This window comes from Mastomys coucha, unplaced genomic scaffold (genome assembly GCF_008632895.1).
Source record: "Mastomys coucha isolate ucsf_1 unplaced genomic scaffold, UCSF_Mcou_1 pScaffold15, whole genome shotgun sequence".
NCBI classification, from domain to species: Eukaryota; Metazoa; Chordata; class Mammalia; order Rodentia; family Muridae; genus Mastomys; species Mastomys coucha.
Window position 1 is genome coordinate 106,300,481 of NW_022196897.1, and position 14,082 is coordinate 106,314,562.

At 47.6% G+C, this 14,082-nt stretch overlaps 1 protein-coding gene across 1 annotated transcript in view; it reads right to left on the reverse strand.

Annotated features, from left to right (window-relative positions):
- Nucleotides 1-7,967: 7,967 nt before the first annotated feature.
- The window catches only part of Tgm7 (transglutaminase 7), a 24,910-nt gene continuing 18,795 nt past the window's right edge, over nt 7,968-14,082 (reverse strand). The window contains exons 8-13 of the mRNA XM_031373637.1: nt 13,483-13,586; nt 12,841-13,083; nt 10,896-11,222; nt 10,475-10,635; nt 8,555-8,688; nt 7,968-8,310 (exon numbers count right to left, since the gene is read on the reverse strand). Coding sequence (XP_031229497.1) covers nt 8,154-8,310; nt 8,555-8,688; nt 10,475-10,635; nt 10,896-11,222; nt 12,841-13,083; nt 13,483-13,586 — 1,126 coding nt within the window. The 3' untranslated portion in view covers nt 7,968-8,153. The remainder of the gene's footprint in view (nt 8,311-8,554; nt 8,689-10,474; nt 10,636-10,895; nt 11,223-12,840; nt 13,084-13,482; nt 13,587-14,082) is intronic.

Here is a 14,082-nt window from a genome sequence, read left to right on the forward strand (position 1 = left end):
AGAGAGAGAGAGAGAGAGAGAGAGAAAGGGGGCGGTTATGGTGAATTAAGGAGCAGGTCAGATAGGGAGACGATAAAGCAGGGCCCCGTGTGAGGAGTGGGTGGGGTACCCACCCACGCAGGATACCCACCCACGCAGGATACCCACCCACTCTGCCTTTCCTGCTGTGACTTACTTATTCCTGTGTCTCCTGATTTCTAGGTCCTCTAAGGAACTTATCCACAAGGGTCATTTTCTTTCCTGTGTTTTCAGTTCTCTGTGACTACTCAGCTTTTATAATGTGCAGACGCACAAATACAGTTCTCCGAGGTTCTCATTGGTTTGCTGCTGTGCTAGGGATTGAACCCAGGGCCTCAAGCATGCTGAGGGAACACTCCACCACTGAGGCACACCTGTGGCCCCAACTCACTTTCTAATACATTTGCACGCACCTTCAATGCTCAGCTTCCCTCATCCCACTGGCCCCTGGAGCTCCTACCTTTCCTCCCAATTCTGGCTGCTCAGCACTCTTGTGTACTGCTTTGCTCCCCCTACCCCCCCCCGCCCCCACCTTTACCTCCATCCCATCTACTTCCTGTCCCCAGGCCCCTGACACATCTCATCTACTCCCTCTGGAGGCTAGGAACCCTTTCCTGCTTTTATCTTGAGGAACCTTCTAGAACTCTTGAGCATGCAGACCTTCTTTCTCTCTTCCACTCCCTCTCTCCCATCCCTCTTTCTTCCCTCCTCTCTCTCCCATTCTCTCTCCTTTCTCTCATCTCTCTTTTTATTTCCCTGCCACCACCTAGTCTGTTATTTTCTTCTCACGCCCATGTTGGTGCTCCAGGAACTCTCTTGTTCTCTCTCCACTCGCCGCCCCCCCCATGACCTAGGTGATCCCCAGAACTGTGGCCTGCAGTCCCCTCTTCTTTGCCAACTTGTGACACTTGACACCCAGTGTGTCCAAGTGATTCCTTCCCCGCTGTCTCTCAGCACACCTGCCTTTTCTCCTGCGTTTCTGGTCTTGGTAGTGAGGATGCTGTATGCAGGCTATGAAGGTGAGATTAGGGTCATTTCTCCTCTCCTTGCCTCCCTTGGTCCAGTTCAACCCCTGATTAATACCTACCTCTGCTTCTTCCCCTCGTGTCCCTCAGCTCTGCTTCACTGAAACACCAGCTTGTCTAGATAACAACACCTAGCGGACTTCCCACCTCCTTTATCCAGATTCGTTACTACTGAGTTTTTCTGAAGGGCCAGTTCAAACAAATAGTCTCCTGCTCAGGATCCAACAGTGAATGAGGTCTAAACTTCTCAGCATACCGGAAAAGCCATTGAGGATCATCTTTCTTTCCCCTCCTGGATCCCAGGTAGTCCAGCCTCCCCTCATTTCTCTGATGGAGACCTGTCTTTTCTCTCTCTCTCTCTCTCTCTCTCTCTCTCTCTCTCTCTCTCTCTCTCTCAACCTCTCTCCCTCTCTCTCTCTCTCTCCCTCTCCCTCTCTCTCTCCTTTTTCCTTCTCCTCTCCCTCTCTTTCTCCATCTCCCTCTCCCTCTCCCTTTCCCTCTCTCTCCATCTCTCTCTGTTTCTTTCTCTCCCTCCCTCCTTCCCTCCCTCTCTCCCTCTCCCTCTCTCTCCATCTCTCTCTCTCCATGTCTCTCTCTCTATCTCTCTCTCTCTCTCTCTGAAATGTTCTCTGTCTTGCCTGCTTTCTCTATCCCTCAGACTAAGGCATTGTCCTAGGAAGCCTCCAAACATTCTCTATCAAGCTGGAGTCAGGGCTCCACTAATCTCTATTAGCCAAAACATTGCTCTGTATCATGATTATTAACACTATTGCCAATGATTAATTATGGCAGCAGATAATAGTAGTGTTGCCACTAGTACATTTGGCAGTTGTTTTTTTGGTGTTAGATATTATTTTAAATTCTTGTGTGAATTAGCCCTTTTAGTCTCACAACATCTTTATGAATTAGGAGGGGTTCTTTTTGAGACTTATTTATTTGAGACAAGGTCCCACTATGTATCCCTTGCTGACTTCTTACTTTGTAGAGCAGGCTTGACTCAAACTCACAGAGATCCTCCTGCCTCTGTCTCCCAAGCTGGAATTAAAGGTATGTATGTGTCACTATGTCCAGCCCAAAGATTTACCTATTTTTGTGTGCATGACTGTTTTGCCTGTATATATGTCTGTGTGCCACATTTATGAAGTATCGATGCAGGCCAGGAAAGAGTTTCAGATCCCCTGGATCTGGAGTTATAGCTGACTGTGAACCACCATGTGGGTGCTAGGGACTGAATCTGGATCCTCTGCAATAGCAGCAAGTGCTCTTAACTGTCGAACCATCTCTCAGTTCCCTGTGAATTAGGAGTTCTTGTTGGGCTTCTATAGCAGATGAGAAAATCAAGATTTAAAAAACATTTATTTTCCCAAAACTCCTCACAAAGAACCACTAGGCTAGCCTTTGAATGGAGCAGAACTCCAGAGCTTTTTAACTGGTTAATTTTGTATCTAAAATATAGCCAGTGGTCCAGTTCATATTAGTTGCCTAATGGAGTAGATAAATTAAAAGATGGTCCAAGCATGAACAAAGGATCAATGCCTGAACCACTGCCATATGCAGGGATTAAAACAGGCAGAGGCAGGAAGATGAATGCGGCCAGGGTGAGCTGGTCTTGAGAGTTGTGGTGGCTGAGCACAGTGAGTGGCCTTCCCCTACCCCCGGCCCTCTCCATACAGTTAAAGAGTGGGTAGGGCCAGAAGCTGGGCCCGGGCATCTCTAACAAGCCAGGCTTGGCTTCCTGTCCTCAACAGGTCGATTAAACAGATAATAGTGAAAGGGGTCAGGGTTAGGCGTTAAGTCAATGTGGCCACACTGGAAAAAGAAACAGATATCCAGGGAGACAAACCCTTCAAGTTTGTATTTGAAAACCTGACATGAGGTTCAAAAAGTTTGTATAGGGAGGGGTGGCTCAGTGGTTAAGAGTACCTGCTGCTCTTGCAAAAGACTAGCATTTGGTTTCCAGCGTTCACATGGCAGCTCACAACTCCAGTAACTCCACTTCCAGAGGATACAGTGCCCTCTTCTGACCTACGTGGGCACTGCACTCATATGTACAAACCCACACTCAGATACACATATACAAATAACAAATTAAAATAAAAGTAAAATATGTTTTATAGTTCTTTTTAAAACACAGGGTCTATAATAAAGCAATTTTAACTCTGGGTAAATCATTATTGTTAGGTGTCAAAGAACCCTGAGACAAGTTTCGCTCAGTACCCAAGGCTCCTGCCGGCTCTCCTCGCCCTGCCTCCTACCTAAACCTCTCCCTCCCAAAGGCTTCTCTTCCCTAGCCTAATCACAAATATAGGGCTAAGCAGTCCCATTTTGGCCTCTTGGCCAGGGCACCTCTCTTGGTCTGTTGCTCTGCTCTTGTGCTCTCTCTTTCTCTCTCTCTCTCTTTCTCTCTCTCTCTCTCTCTCTCTCTTCCTCTCTCTCCCTCTCCTCCTCTCTTTCCCTCTCTCACTCCCTCTCTCTGATTTCATGGTCCACTTTAGTCTGCCAGCCATATTCAGCCTAGTCTCTTCCCTTGGCCTGCTCGCTCCCTCATCTCTACAATAAGAATCTTCTCCACACTTTGAGGAGTGGTCATGTCCGACTCCTCTCCTTTCACCCCATTACTTCTTTAGGTAAAGATTGTATAGTGAATATCAGAATATTTGTAGGTTTTATTTTTTAAAACTACATGGAAATATTTAAGGAGCATAACTAAAACAGTGACTACGCTGCTGTCGACACCATGAGCCCGGCAAGCGTCTGTCTTTCTCCTACCTCCAACAATTGTTTTATTTTCTTTATTTTTGAGATTATCATACACTTACTCTATTTCCTCCTCCCCCACCCCTCAAAACTCTCCCTGATATTCCTCCTTGCTCTTTCAAATTCATGGCCTCTTTTTTCCCCATTAACTGTCGTTATGTGCATATATGGATTTACATACACTCCTAAATACAGCCTGTTCATTCTGTCTAATGTTACTTGCATGTATGTTTTCAGGGCTGATCACTTGGTATTGGGTAATCAGTTGCTGTGCTCTTCCCTAGGGCAGACTATCTCTCCCACTCCCATCATTCCTCAGTTGCCTGTAGTTCTTTGTGTAGGATTGAGACCTGTGGGCCTGTCCTCTGGCCCTTCACTCTGCCATGCCCCGCCTTCATTTTGTCTGCCTATTGTTCTTGCCCTCGTTCAGCTGATATTTTAAAATAAGTATGCATAGCTAAGCAGTCCCAGTCAAGGTGTGGTCCATTGTCTCCTCTCCAAGTCTCTCCAGCAGGTCGGTCAGAACTGTGTGAAATCTCTTTCCTCACTGGCTGGCGCCAGAACTCAGACTTCTCTTTCTTCCAGCATAAGATTCCTGAAGATATTCCAGTTCCTTGGAATTCATAGTCAAAGAGAGAGGTACAAGTCTCTTAGAATATCTTCATTCCTGCCAGGACAGTTACAATACCTGGAGCAGAGGTCGGGGCATTCACATCCATCCTTCCCAGAGGATCTCACTCTAACATTGCTGTATGGGAGACACTCTTAACACTGGTGTATGGGCACCACTGGAGCAGAGAGGGGAGGGGAAAATACCACAGTGGAGCAACTCTTTTTCAAAACCGCTCCCTGCTTCAGAGAGCTGTTCTTTGGCTTCTCAATAAACGTTGTTTGTGTGCCCTTCTAAAAATGAAAAAAAAAAAATTAACAAAAGATTAAAGGGAGTGGGGGGAGGATGGAGAGATGGCTCAGCAGTTAGAGCACTGGATGCTCTTGCAGAGGACCCAGGTTTGGTTCCCAGCACCCACATGGAGGCCCACAGCCATCTATAACTCTAGTTCCAGGAGATCTAATGTCCTCCCCTGGCCTCTACAGGCACTAGGCATGTACACAGTGAACAGACATACATGCAGGCAACAACCCCACACACAATTTTTAAAAGTAAAAATAAAAAAGAAGAAAAGAAAGAAAGGACCACCTCCTCCTCGCAGGCCAAAACAAACAAGCAAACCAAAACAGAGCCACAGAGGCCCAAAGTCCATCTGGCACTAGGAGAGCAATAGTGACTCTTTTGCCTGGACCTTGTATCTGAATAAGACCTGGGCTCTGTGCCCAAGGAGGTAATTTACAGGTTTAGCCTTCCATTAGGTTCCTGTAGACCATTAGTCACGGGGTGTGGGGGAAGTATGGGGAGGCAGGGAGGTAGCTCTGATCGCAGCAGTATGTCCCTTGTTCAGAGTAGCTGGCATAAGTCAATGAGCACCTGACCTTCCTATCTGGATTGAAGTGGAGCTATGTCCTTGGGATCGGGATATCTGAGTAGATTACTTACCCGTTATCCCCAAGGAACAGACCAGCTCAATCAGGGGGATGATGAGGAAACTCCAGACCTTTCTAAGACCCAGAGAGATCTGGGAGCTGATGCCAGCCTTGCCAGGAATTTCTGATATACCCCGAGAATGTTCTGGTCTCCTGGTCTGTAGCTCCTGGTTTAGGTCTAGGGGGATGGCGCTGAGGGTCTTACAAAGAACCACAAAGGTCAGCCAGAATCAGAAAACTCAAGTGAACATTCTGACCCTTCCCCTGCCAACCCCCAGAAGTGGAGGCACCAAGAAAGTAAAGGGAGTAGGGTACCTCACACTTCACTATTGGATCCACTTTCTCAACTGACATTCACAGCAACCTGTGACTGTCACTGTCACTTCATGTCTGGGGTATCTAAGGTCTCTCCACGGAATCCAGACAACTTTGGTTTGTTTGACACGTTGCTACTAGGCATCATGGACCCCAAAACTCTCAGCCTAAATATCTCATGTACTGAAGGGGACCATCCCGCGGTCTCTTTCCTCTGTGGGTATTCACGAACTGGGTTAAATAAGTCCTGAGAAGGCAAACGGTTAATAAGGAAAGACACAGACACCAGGTAGATGTGATAAGAGAGAGAGCTTTACTGTAATTCACTCAGTATTTATAGTTACGCTTAGGAACCAGACCCAGAGGAAATCGAAACCTGCCCATCTAACATAAACACGAGAAAATCTATTAACACCAGACCAGAGGAGGATCTTGAAAGAAAGATCCAGCAAACCTTTAACATAAACATGAGACCTGTTAAGTCTTTGATCTAAGGAGCAGCAGTCAGGGTTCCACACAGCGGGTGTCCAGCCCCAGCTTCCAGCCTGGCGGGGGCTGCATACGGAAGCCGATTTGCTCCCAAGCAAAAGGGGGGTTGGAGACCACGATGTACCCCAAAATTCTTATCCCAAATGTCTTGAGCGCCACAGACTCTATCCACCCTGTACAGACAGAGTCTGGAGCTGTGCTGCTGGCCTGACTCGTGCCAACTCCTTGCTCCAGTGCCTGGGCATTTCTTTTGCCACCTTTGCCCACAGGAGTCCCTACCTGGCTTCATTGGTTGGCTCCTCTGGGTTGCTGTGAGGTAAGGAGCTGGACTCTTTGGACACTAACCTTGGGTGCACCATGCAATGGGATGAACATCATACTCTGGGCCTAGGGGATGACCCACTGGAAAGGAACTTAGAGATGACCAAGCTCATGTAACCAAGGAGAGGAAACCAAACCAGGGGGTTTGCAAAGAAAGAAAGAAGCAAAGAAAGAGAGAGAAAGAAAGAAAAGAAAGAGAACAGAAGGAAGGGAGATTAAAAAAAAACAAAAGAAGGAAGCAAGAAAGAGAAGAAAAGAAAGGGTGGAAAGAAAAACATGCCACTGAGTGTGACTTTTAAAGCCACTTTCTAGGTAAGAAGGAAGTCACCTGAGAGGCAGCCGGTGAAAGCAGAAATGTCGAGGCTATACACACGCCCTTGGAGGCACAGCTTAAAGGAAACCTGTCCATACCAGTGCCTCAGCCAGGAGAAGACTGACCAAACGGAGAAGGACATTTGGCAGGGAAGTGAGGTATTACATTTCTAAACAAAGCAGAGGGTAGGAGCCTCCCAGAAGTCAGCCGTCACAAGTAGTGACACAGATGCCCAGGGATGCTCATGGGGACAGGTACATCTGGCACACTGGGTGGAGCAGGACGTGCAGGCTCCTACTCTCGTACCAAGCAGCTGGGTATGGGAAGGGCTGCGGAGGAACAGGCTGGGGACCAGCCTGAGTAGAAAACATGAGGATGACTAAGGTAAGCAAATAAGCAAAAGGACTGGGTGGGGAGGAGGTTGGCAGCTAGTGAGGGCAGGGCCCAGATTCCTGGATTAAAAAATGCCTGCTGGGAAGATAATAACATGTAAAGGGGAAAAGGGAAGGAGAGGGAGGGAGGAAGGGAGGGAGGGAGGGAGGGAGGGAAGGAGAGAGGGAGAAGAAGAGGGAAGAGGAGGAAGAGGAAGAAGAGGAGAAAGAAGAGGAAGAGGAGGAGGAGGAAGAGGAGGGAGAGGAAGAGAAGGAGGAGGAGAAAGAGCAAGAGATGTAGAAAGCCAGAAAGAAATGTTGTAAAAATGTTAACAGATTTTTCCCTAAAATGGGGAAGCTATTTCTTTAGTTTCACTTCTACTTTTCTGTTCTTTCCACTTTATTAAGGTTAAGCATAGATGATTTTAATAACTACAGGGTAGGGGAATGCAAAACGCTGGCTCCCTCTGTCCTATAACATAACAAAGATGTAAAGAGGCTGTGAAGAGTTAAGGTAGTTGGCCTGCGGTGTTTGCTGAGTACATGCTGGCTCCGCAGGGGCTCCCTACCATGCTGGGTTCTCTAGGGATTCTGCCTGGCAGCTTCTCTTAACCTCCTCTGGCGTCCCTCTCACCTCTGCCTCTAGGTTAAGTGAAGAGAGCTTGAAGACTAAATGAGGAGAAGCAACGTTAGAAAAGATCCCATGGGCTTACTTTGTAGATGAAGCCCTTATCAGAAGAGAGAGACAATGAGAACTTAAGAACAGAGAGAGGGCCTACCCAGACACACAACAGCTTCTTAGCGTAGGAGAGAGCTAACACATCTTTATTGTTTCTTCCCATGATGCACAGCGGTTCTACAGAGTTTCAACTACCCCCACTACAGAGGTTGAACAAAGACACCAACCACCTTGAGAAGTAGAAAGCTGTCAGACTATGCTGGGGGTGCGAAGGGAGATTGAGACAAGGACTGGGGAGGCTGGGGAGGGCATTAGGAAGGCAGGCCTCAGAAGGCTGGAGCTGCAACAAAGATGTCCTTGTAGCCTTTGATCTCCTTGACCTCACTGCTGCTGATGAGGACTTGTAGCTGGTGGGGTCCAGCTTTGATGGGGTAGAGCTCCAGAAGAATTCGGATGGTGTGTCCGGCCATCAGAGTCCCAAGGCTGAAAGTGAAAAGCAGCCTGAAGAACTGACAGTTTGGATGGGCAATGGGACAAGATCTGCTTAGTGAGTAGCACACCCCCTCCCCCGGTGCCACCAAATTCCCAGCCTCCTGAGGTTGAGGAAATGAGGACCAGAAGGTGGCATCTGGAGACTGAAGAGTATCCAGTAGTCTCATGAGACACAGCCACTCAGAGATCGGCACCCCAGGAAGACTGAGGAGGGGTCAATGACAATGTTACTCACTCTTTTATCATCTGCCCATTGATGAGGCCGCTTCCCTCCAGAACCAAGGCGCAGTTATTGAGAGGCACCATTAGGGTATTGGTGAGGGTGATGTGGACATTCAGGGCCTTGCCCACCTCAGCCCTTTCAAACACCTGTGTGGGGAGAAGACAGAGGTGCCCTAGGTCCCCGGCCTCACAGCCACACCCCACTCAAATCAACTGCTCCTGTGACCACCAGGGACTGCTTAGAGCGTAGGTGTTAGCTCAAACTAACACACATGTTCACCCACTTTAGAAGTTCAGGAAGTTCCACATCAGGATTGGGTATAGAGTTTTCTTCCCACCATCTATTTGAAGATGCCTGCTGGATTTCAACTGAAGTACTGATCCCAAAGGGTTAGTAGTATCTAGCATGTGTTAAGTAGGAAAGCAAGCACAAGTCCAACCAGTTATGATTGATTAGTAGTATCTAGCCCATGCATAGGACCAGGAAGGAGTGTCATGTGTGCCACGTATATGCCATCAGCGATATCATTCCACCTGCAAAGAAATGATGAAGCCGAGATCCCAAGATATATTGACGATGGGACAGGACCTAACCTAGGGGTCTCAGATCCTAGCCCAGGATCTTCCTCCCAGCCTGTTGTATCTTCCCAGGTATCAGCAGGACGTGCTTGTCTCCTTCTCCCCTCCCCAGCTGTGTATAGTGCTTCAGTGTCATGGGGACACCATGGCCTTAGCCTGTAATGGGAGTACACAGTCCTGGAGCCCACGATAGTATCATCCAGATGCTGAACATCATTGAATGAGTAATGAACCCAAATGCACTCTGTCCACCCAGATCACACTGTGGGCATGTTCAGAGAACATGCTTGGCCAGAGTATTGAAGAGGAGGAAGAACACATCCTAACTTACCTGAAACTCGAACAAAAGAACTAAGTCTCCAAAGAGGGTGTCAAAGCCAAATGGGCAAAAATAACTCTAGAATCCAGTACAATGACATTCATCACCCACAGGTCTCACAGCCATGCAGACCGAGCCATAGCCTACTTGGTCCCATTACAGCTGGGACTCTGCTCTGGGTAACAGGCAGGGCCCTACCTCAGTAGCAAGCTTATGTCTCTGCTTGCAACTCTGCCCCGCTGTTTGCCTCACACTGAAGGCATCTAGCAGCACCTGGCCTGTCAACCTGAGAGCACACTCCGCGGTGAAAACCACAACTGTGCCTGCTGACTTGTGAGTCGATCTGGAACTCTCCAACAATTCTTCTGTTGGCTAGTGTCAGGTATCCTGTTAACCACGCTGCCGGGTATAGAGCTGGGCTTGGGAAGGCAGTGGGAAAGACTTTGGGAGAGGAACGGAAAGGTGGGGAAGAAGTCTTTTGGGGGAAGACAGCTCAGGTGGCAGGAGCCCAGCAAGACACCTGCCCTGCTTTGTGAAGCTTTCCTTCGCTCTAAAGCCACCCAAGCCACTCTGGCATTGGATCTTGATGTCTGAAGCTCACATCTTGTTTTCTTTTCTATGGCACACCACATCTTATCCTCAGTCACCTTTTGAATTCAACCATGTGGTCTGCCTTAAGTCTGTCTCCTCTCCTCACACCCACTCACATCCCAGAGCACTGTCTTTTTTATCTCTGCCTTGGGGAAGGGATTTCCTGACTTAACACACCTCTGCAGTAACATGCCTGCATCTGTTCTCTACACAGCATCCTCCTCACCATCCTCTGCAAAACGTGACCTCCCTAAGATGTCTTCATGTCCCATGCTTTGTTATATGCAGAGCACCGGAGCCTGCCAACCTCTCAGCCTCTTGCCTATGATCCAGAATAAAGCCTCAGCGATCGCACTGTCATTCGTGACAGGGCATGGTACCCCCGCAAGCCCATGAGAGGAGCATCTTAGAGGCTGTGTCCCCATCTCTGTCCAGAGACCTCACCTCAATAGACAAGTGGGGAGGCTCCAGAGAGAAATCTTTAAGGACCAGAATGAACTGCCCTGTCTCTTCAACCTCAGCGATGCCAGACACATGGATCAGCTTTTCATCTGTCAGCTTGTCCCTGTAATTGCTGTAGGGCAGCAGGAGCGGCCACTGTAGCTCTAAACATAGGCAAAAACATCGTCTTGAGTCCAAGGGGATGGGCTAGAAAAAACCGCTACACTCAGAGGTCACTGTCGTCAGATGCATTAAGATGACGCCACGGGTACTGCACTGGCAGGGCTGGCACCCAGCTGTCCAGCAACAGCAGCTTCCCTGCCGGCGATATGTATACTGGGAGAGGGATTCTCTGTGATCTGGCCAGACCAGGGCGGCCTGATTCACAGGCCCAAAGCTTCCTCTCTGCCTGCCACAAACTCACCCTTCTCAAAATCCACATCCAAGTGTACCACGTGTCTCCAGAAGGGTTTCCGAGCGCTGCCCCCATGCAGGAGGGCTTGTGCACAAAAGCGGACTGTCAGTCCGATGGGACCCTGAACATGGTCTCTGACTGGCACCCTCCGGACATGGAGCATGAGCAGCAGGTCCTGGCCCCACATGGGTGCCCTAGCCAGGTGGAGTTGCAGCTGCACAGGCTTATCCTTAACGTTCTCAGACCCTAAGAGATCCAGGAGCGATGAAGAGTTCCTCCTCGGTTCCAGCAATTTCCAGGAAGCCTTAATGAACACAGACCGCTCCTCAGAGGATCCTGGCAGAACAGAGCCACACAGAACAAAGACATCAGCCAGGCTGGGTTTCCCAGAGTTGCTAAAAAGTTAGAACATGTAACTGCTGGATGTAAGATTCAGTGTGGTTCTCTGCCATCAGTATTGTTATCGTCGTGAATATCACCATCATTAACACCATTAGCACCACCACCATCATCATCGTCGTTATTATCATCATCAACACCAGAGGCTTCTTTTCCTGTCTGCATCCTCTCTCCTAAAATTCAAGTTCCTTAGATAGAGCTTCTTCTCTTTCCCTTGGGGATAATTTAACATCTAGGCTGAAAACTGAAACTTACTTCAGACTGTGGACTCCTCCGGAGGACTTAAGATGTTTCCAGCGTGTTCTCCACGCTAGCTCACTTTGCCCTTGGAGGGGGCTATCTCACTTCACTGATAAGGAAGCAGAGGCATGGAAGATGATCCAGGCTAACTCACCTATAGCACAGCAGAGCCTTGCTTAGTTCTCAGGTGGCCAGAGTCCACCGAAACTCTCCATAGGGATGTGTGCTCCCTTCCCTGGGCTCAGAGCCCTGTCCCTCCTGAGTGTCCATCTCTCCCCTTGCTGCTACCCCCTACTCTGATGGATACAGAGAGATAGATGTGTGACCCTGATAGAGTTACTAGATAAAATGCAGGACCTCCAGTTAAATGTGAATTTAAGATAAGTAAATAATCTTTATTATAAATTACATCCAATATTTGGAACACACACTATATCCAGTTCATTTGAATTTCAGATAAACAGTGAATTCTTTTCAGCAGAAGGATGTCTCATACAGGGTTGGCATGAAGGCTTACTAGGAAAAGTCACCTTCTGTCAAGTTTCAATGAGTTCCATCTCCATGTAATGGAGAAACCATGGGAGAAAAGCAACTCCCATAAATTGTCCTCTGACCTACACACACACACATACACACACACACACACACTGTGCTACATGTTCCTACCGACATACATGCATGTGCATCTATACATTTACACAGTAAATAAATGTAATTAGAAATTAAAGATATCAGGGGGAGTGGGGAAGGGGAAGGGAACAAGGGTTTGCTCATGTTGTTTTTTGTTTTTTGTTTTTTGTTTGGAGGGGAAACTGGGAAAGGAGATATCATATGATATGTAAATAAAGAAAATATCTAATAAAAAAAAGAAATTAAAAATGTCATCCATGCTGTGGTGGCGAATGCCTTTAATCCCAGCACTTGGGAGGCAGAGGCAGGCGGATTTCTGAGTTCGAGGCCAGCCTGGTCTACAGAGTGAGTTCCAGGACAGCCAGGGCTACACAGAGAAACCCTGTCTCAAAAAAACCAAAAGAATAAAAAATAAATAAAAAGAATTTTTTTTAAATTAAAGATGTCATTTGGGACAGATTTATAATAATAATGTATTTGTCTTGATTTATCTAGAATTAAAATTTAATTGAGCATCCTATAGTTTTATTTTCTAAATTTAGGCAAATCTATTCCAGAATCAAATACTCAGGATCTAAAAAACTCCCAGTCCCCTGGGAGTATGTCTAAGGGGAAGGTGGTGGTGTTTTAATCTGAGGTTCCCTAGTGATATGCCCACTCCCTCCCAAATCCAAGGCCCAGGCACCTTCTGGATACTTGTAGGAACTGGTGATGTCCAGGCGCTCATCTGACCCTACCATCTTGGTACTGATTGCCTTCCCGATGTAACTGGTGTTATGGGCCAGGATTTCCTGGACCTGGCCACCCTCAAAAAGCCAAACGACCTCATCAGCGTTCACCTCCGCATACACAAAAGGGGTGTCATAGGGCAGCTGGACGTCCCCTTCCTTGATGGCTTTCACAGAGGCGGGGCCACAGCAGAACAACCCTGTGGAGGAAACAGAAACGGTAGGACATGGAGCCTATAGATACATGAGCTCAAGACAGAGGGTTGTGGCCATGGGAGGTGATGAGAAATGACGGGTGTGGTAATGATGCCCCTCACACCAGGGCCTTCTCCAGTTTACCAAACGCAATGTGTACTAATTTGTGACCTTCACACCATCTCCCTGACTTTACAGGCGAAGAAAGAAGGGAGATGCTCACTGCTCATCCCGGAGACCCCAAGGTCGGTGGCAAAGTTATACCTGGGACCTGACCCTGTCTGGGCTATAACCCTGGGAAGTGAGGGAAGTGGGAAACTGCCTTATCATTCTGGCTACCTGAGCGCTCATTCTCATTGGCTTCCCAGAGACACTGACCCCTGCGCATGATCCCTACTACGCACCACTGCTGGTTTGCTGGGGCGTGGGGTCCAGAACCTGCCAGCCGTTGTACCCTGGTGGAAGGTCTTTCCTGATCATCCAGCACTCATTCCAGACATGGAAGTTCCTGTAGATGGGGAAGGAGCCACAGCTTTTATTTCCTGAGGGTTTTTCAAGCACCAGACATTATGCAGAGTATGTTACCGCTTTTGCTTATAATTCTATTTTCTTCTACTTTGTATTAGAAACTAATTATAATAAAGAAAGCAATCTAGGAGGCAGTGGTGCATGGGTTTGACCCCAGTGGTTAAGAGGCAGAGACAGGTGGATCTCCGTGAGTTGGAGACTAGCCTGGGCTACAAAAAGAGTTCCAGGACAGCCAGGACTGCATAAAGAGACCTTGTCTCACAAATAGATAGATAGATAGATAGATAGATAGATAGATAGATAGATAGATAGATAATAGATTAAATGATAAGTAAATAACGGGAAAATCCTATTCACGATTGCCTCAAAAAAATACGTATATTGGAATAAATCTAATCAAGGAAATGAGAGTTCCACAATGAAAAATTTAACATTGCAGAAAGAAATTAAAGAAGATGCTAGAAGATTATTTAAAA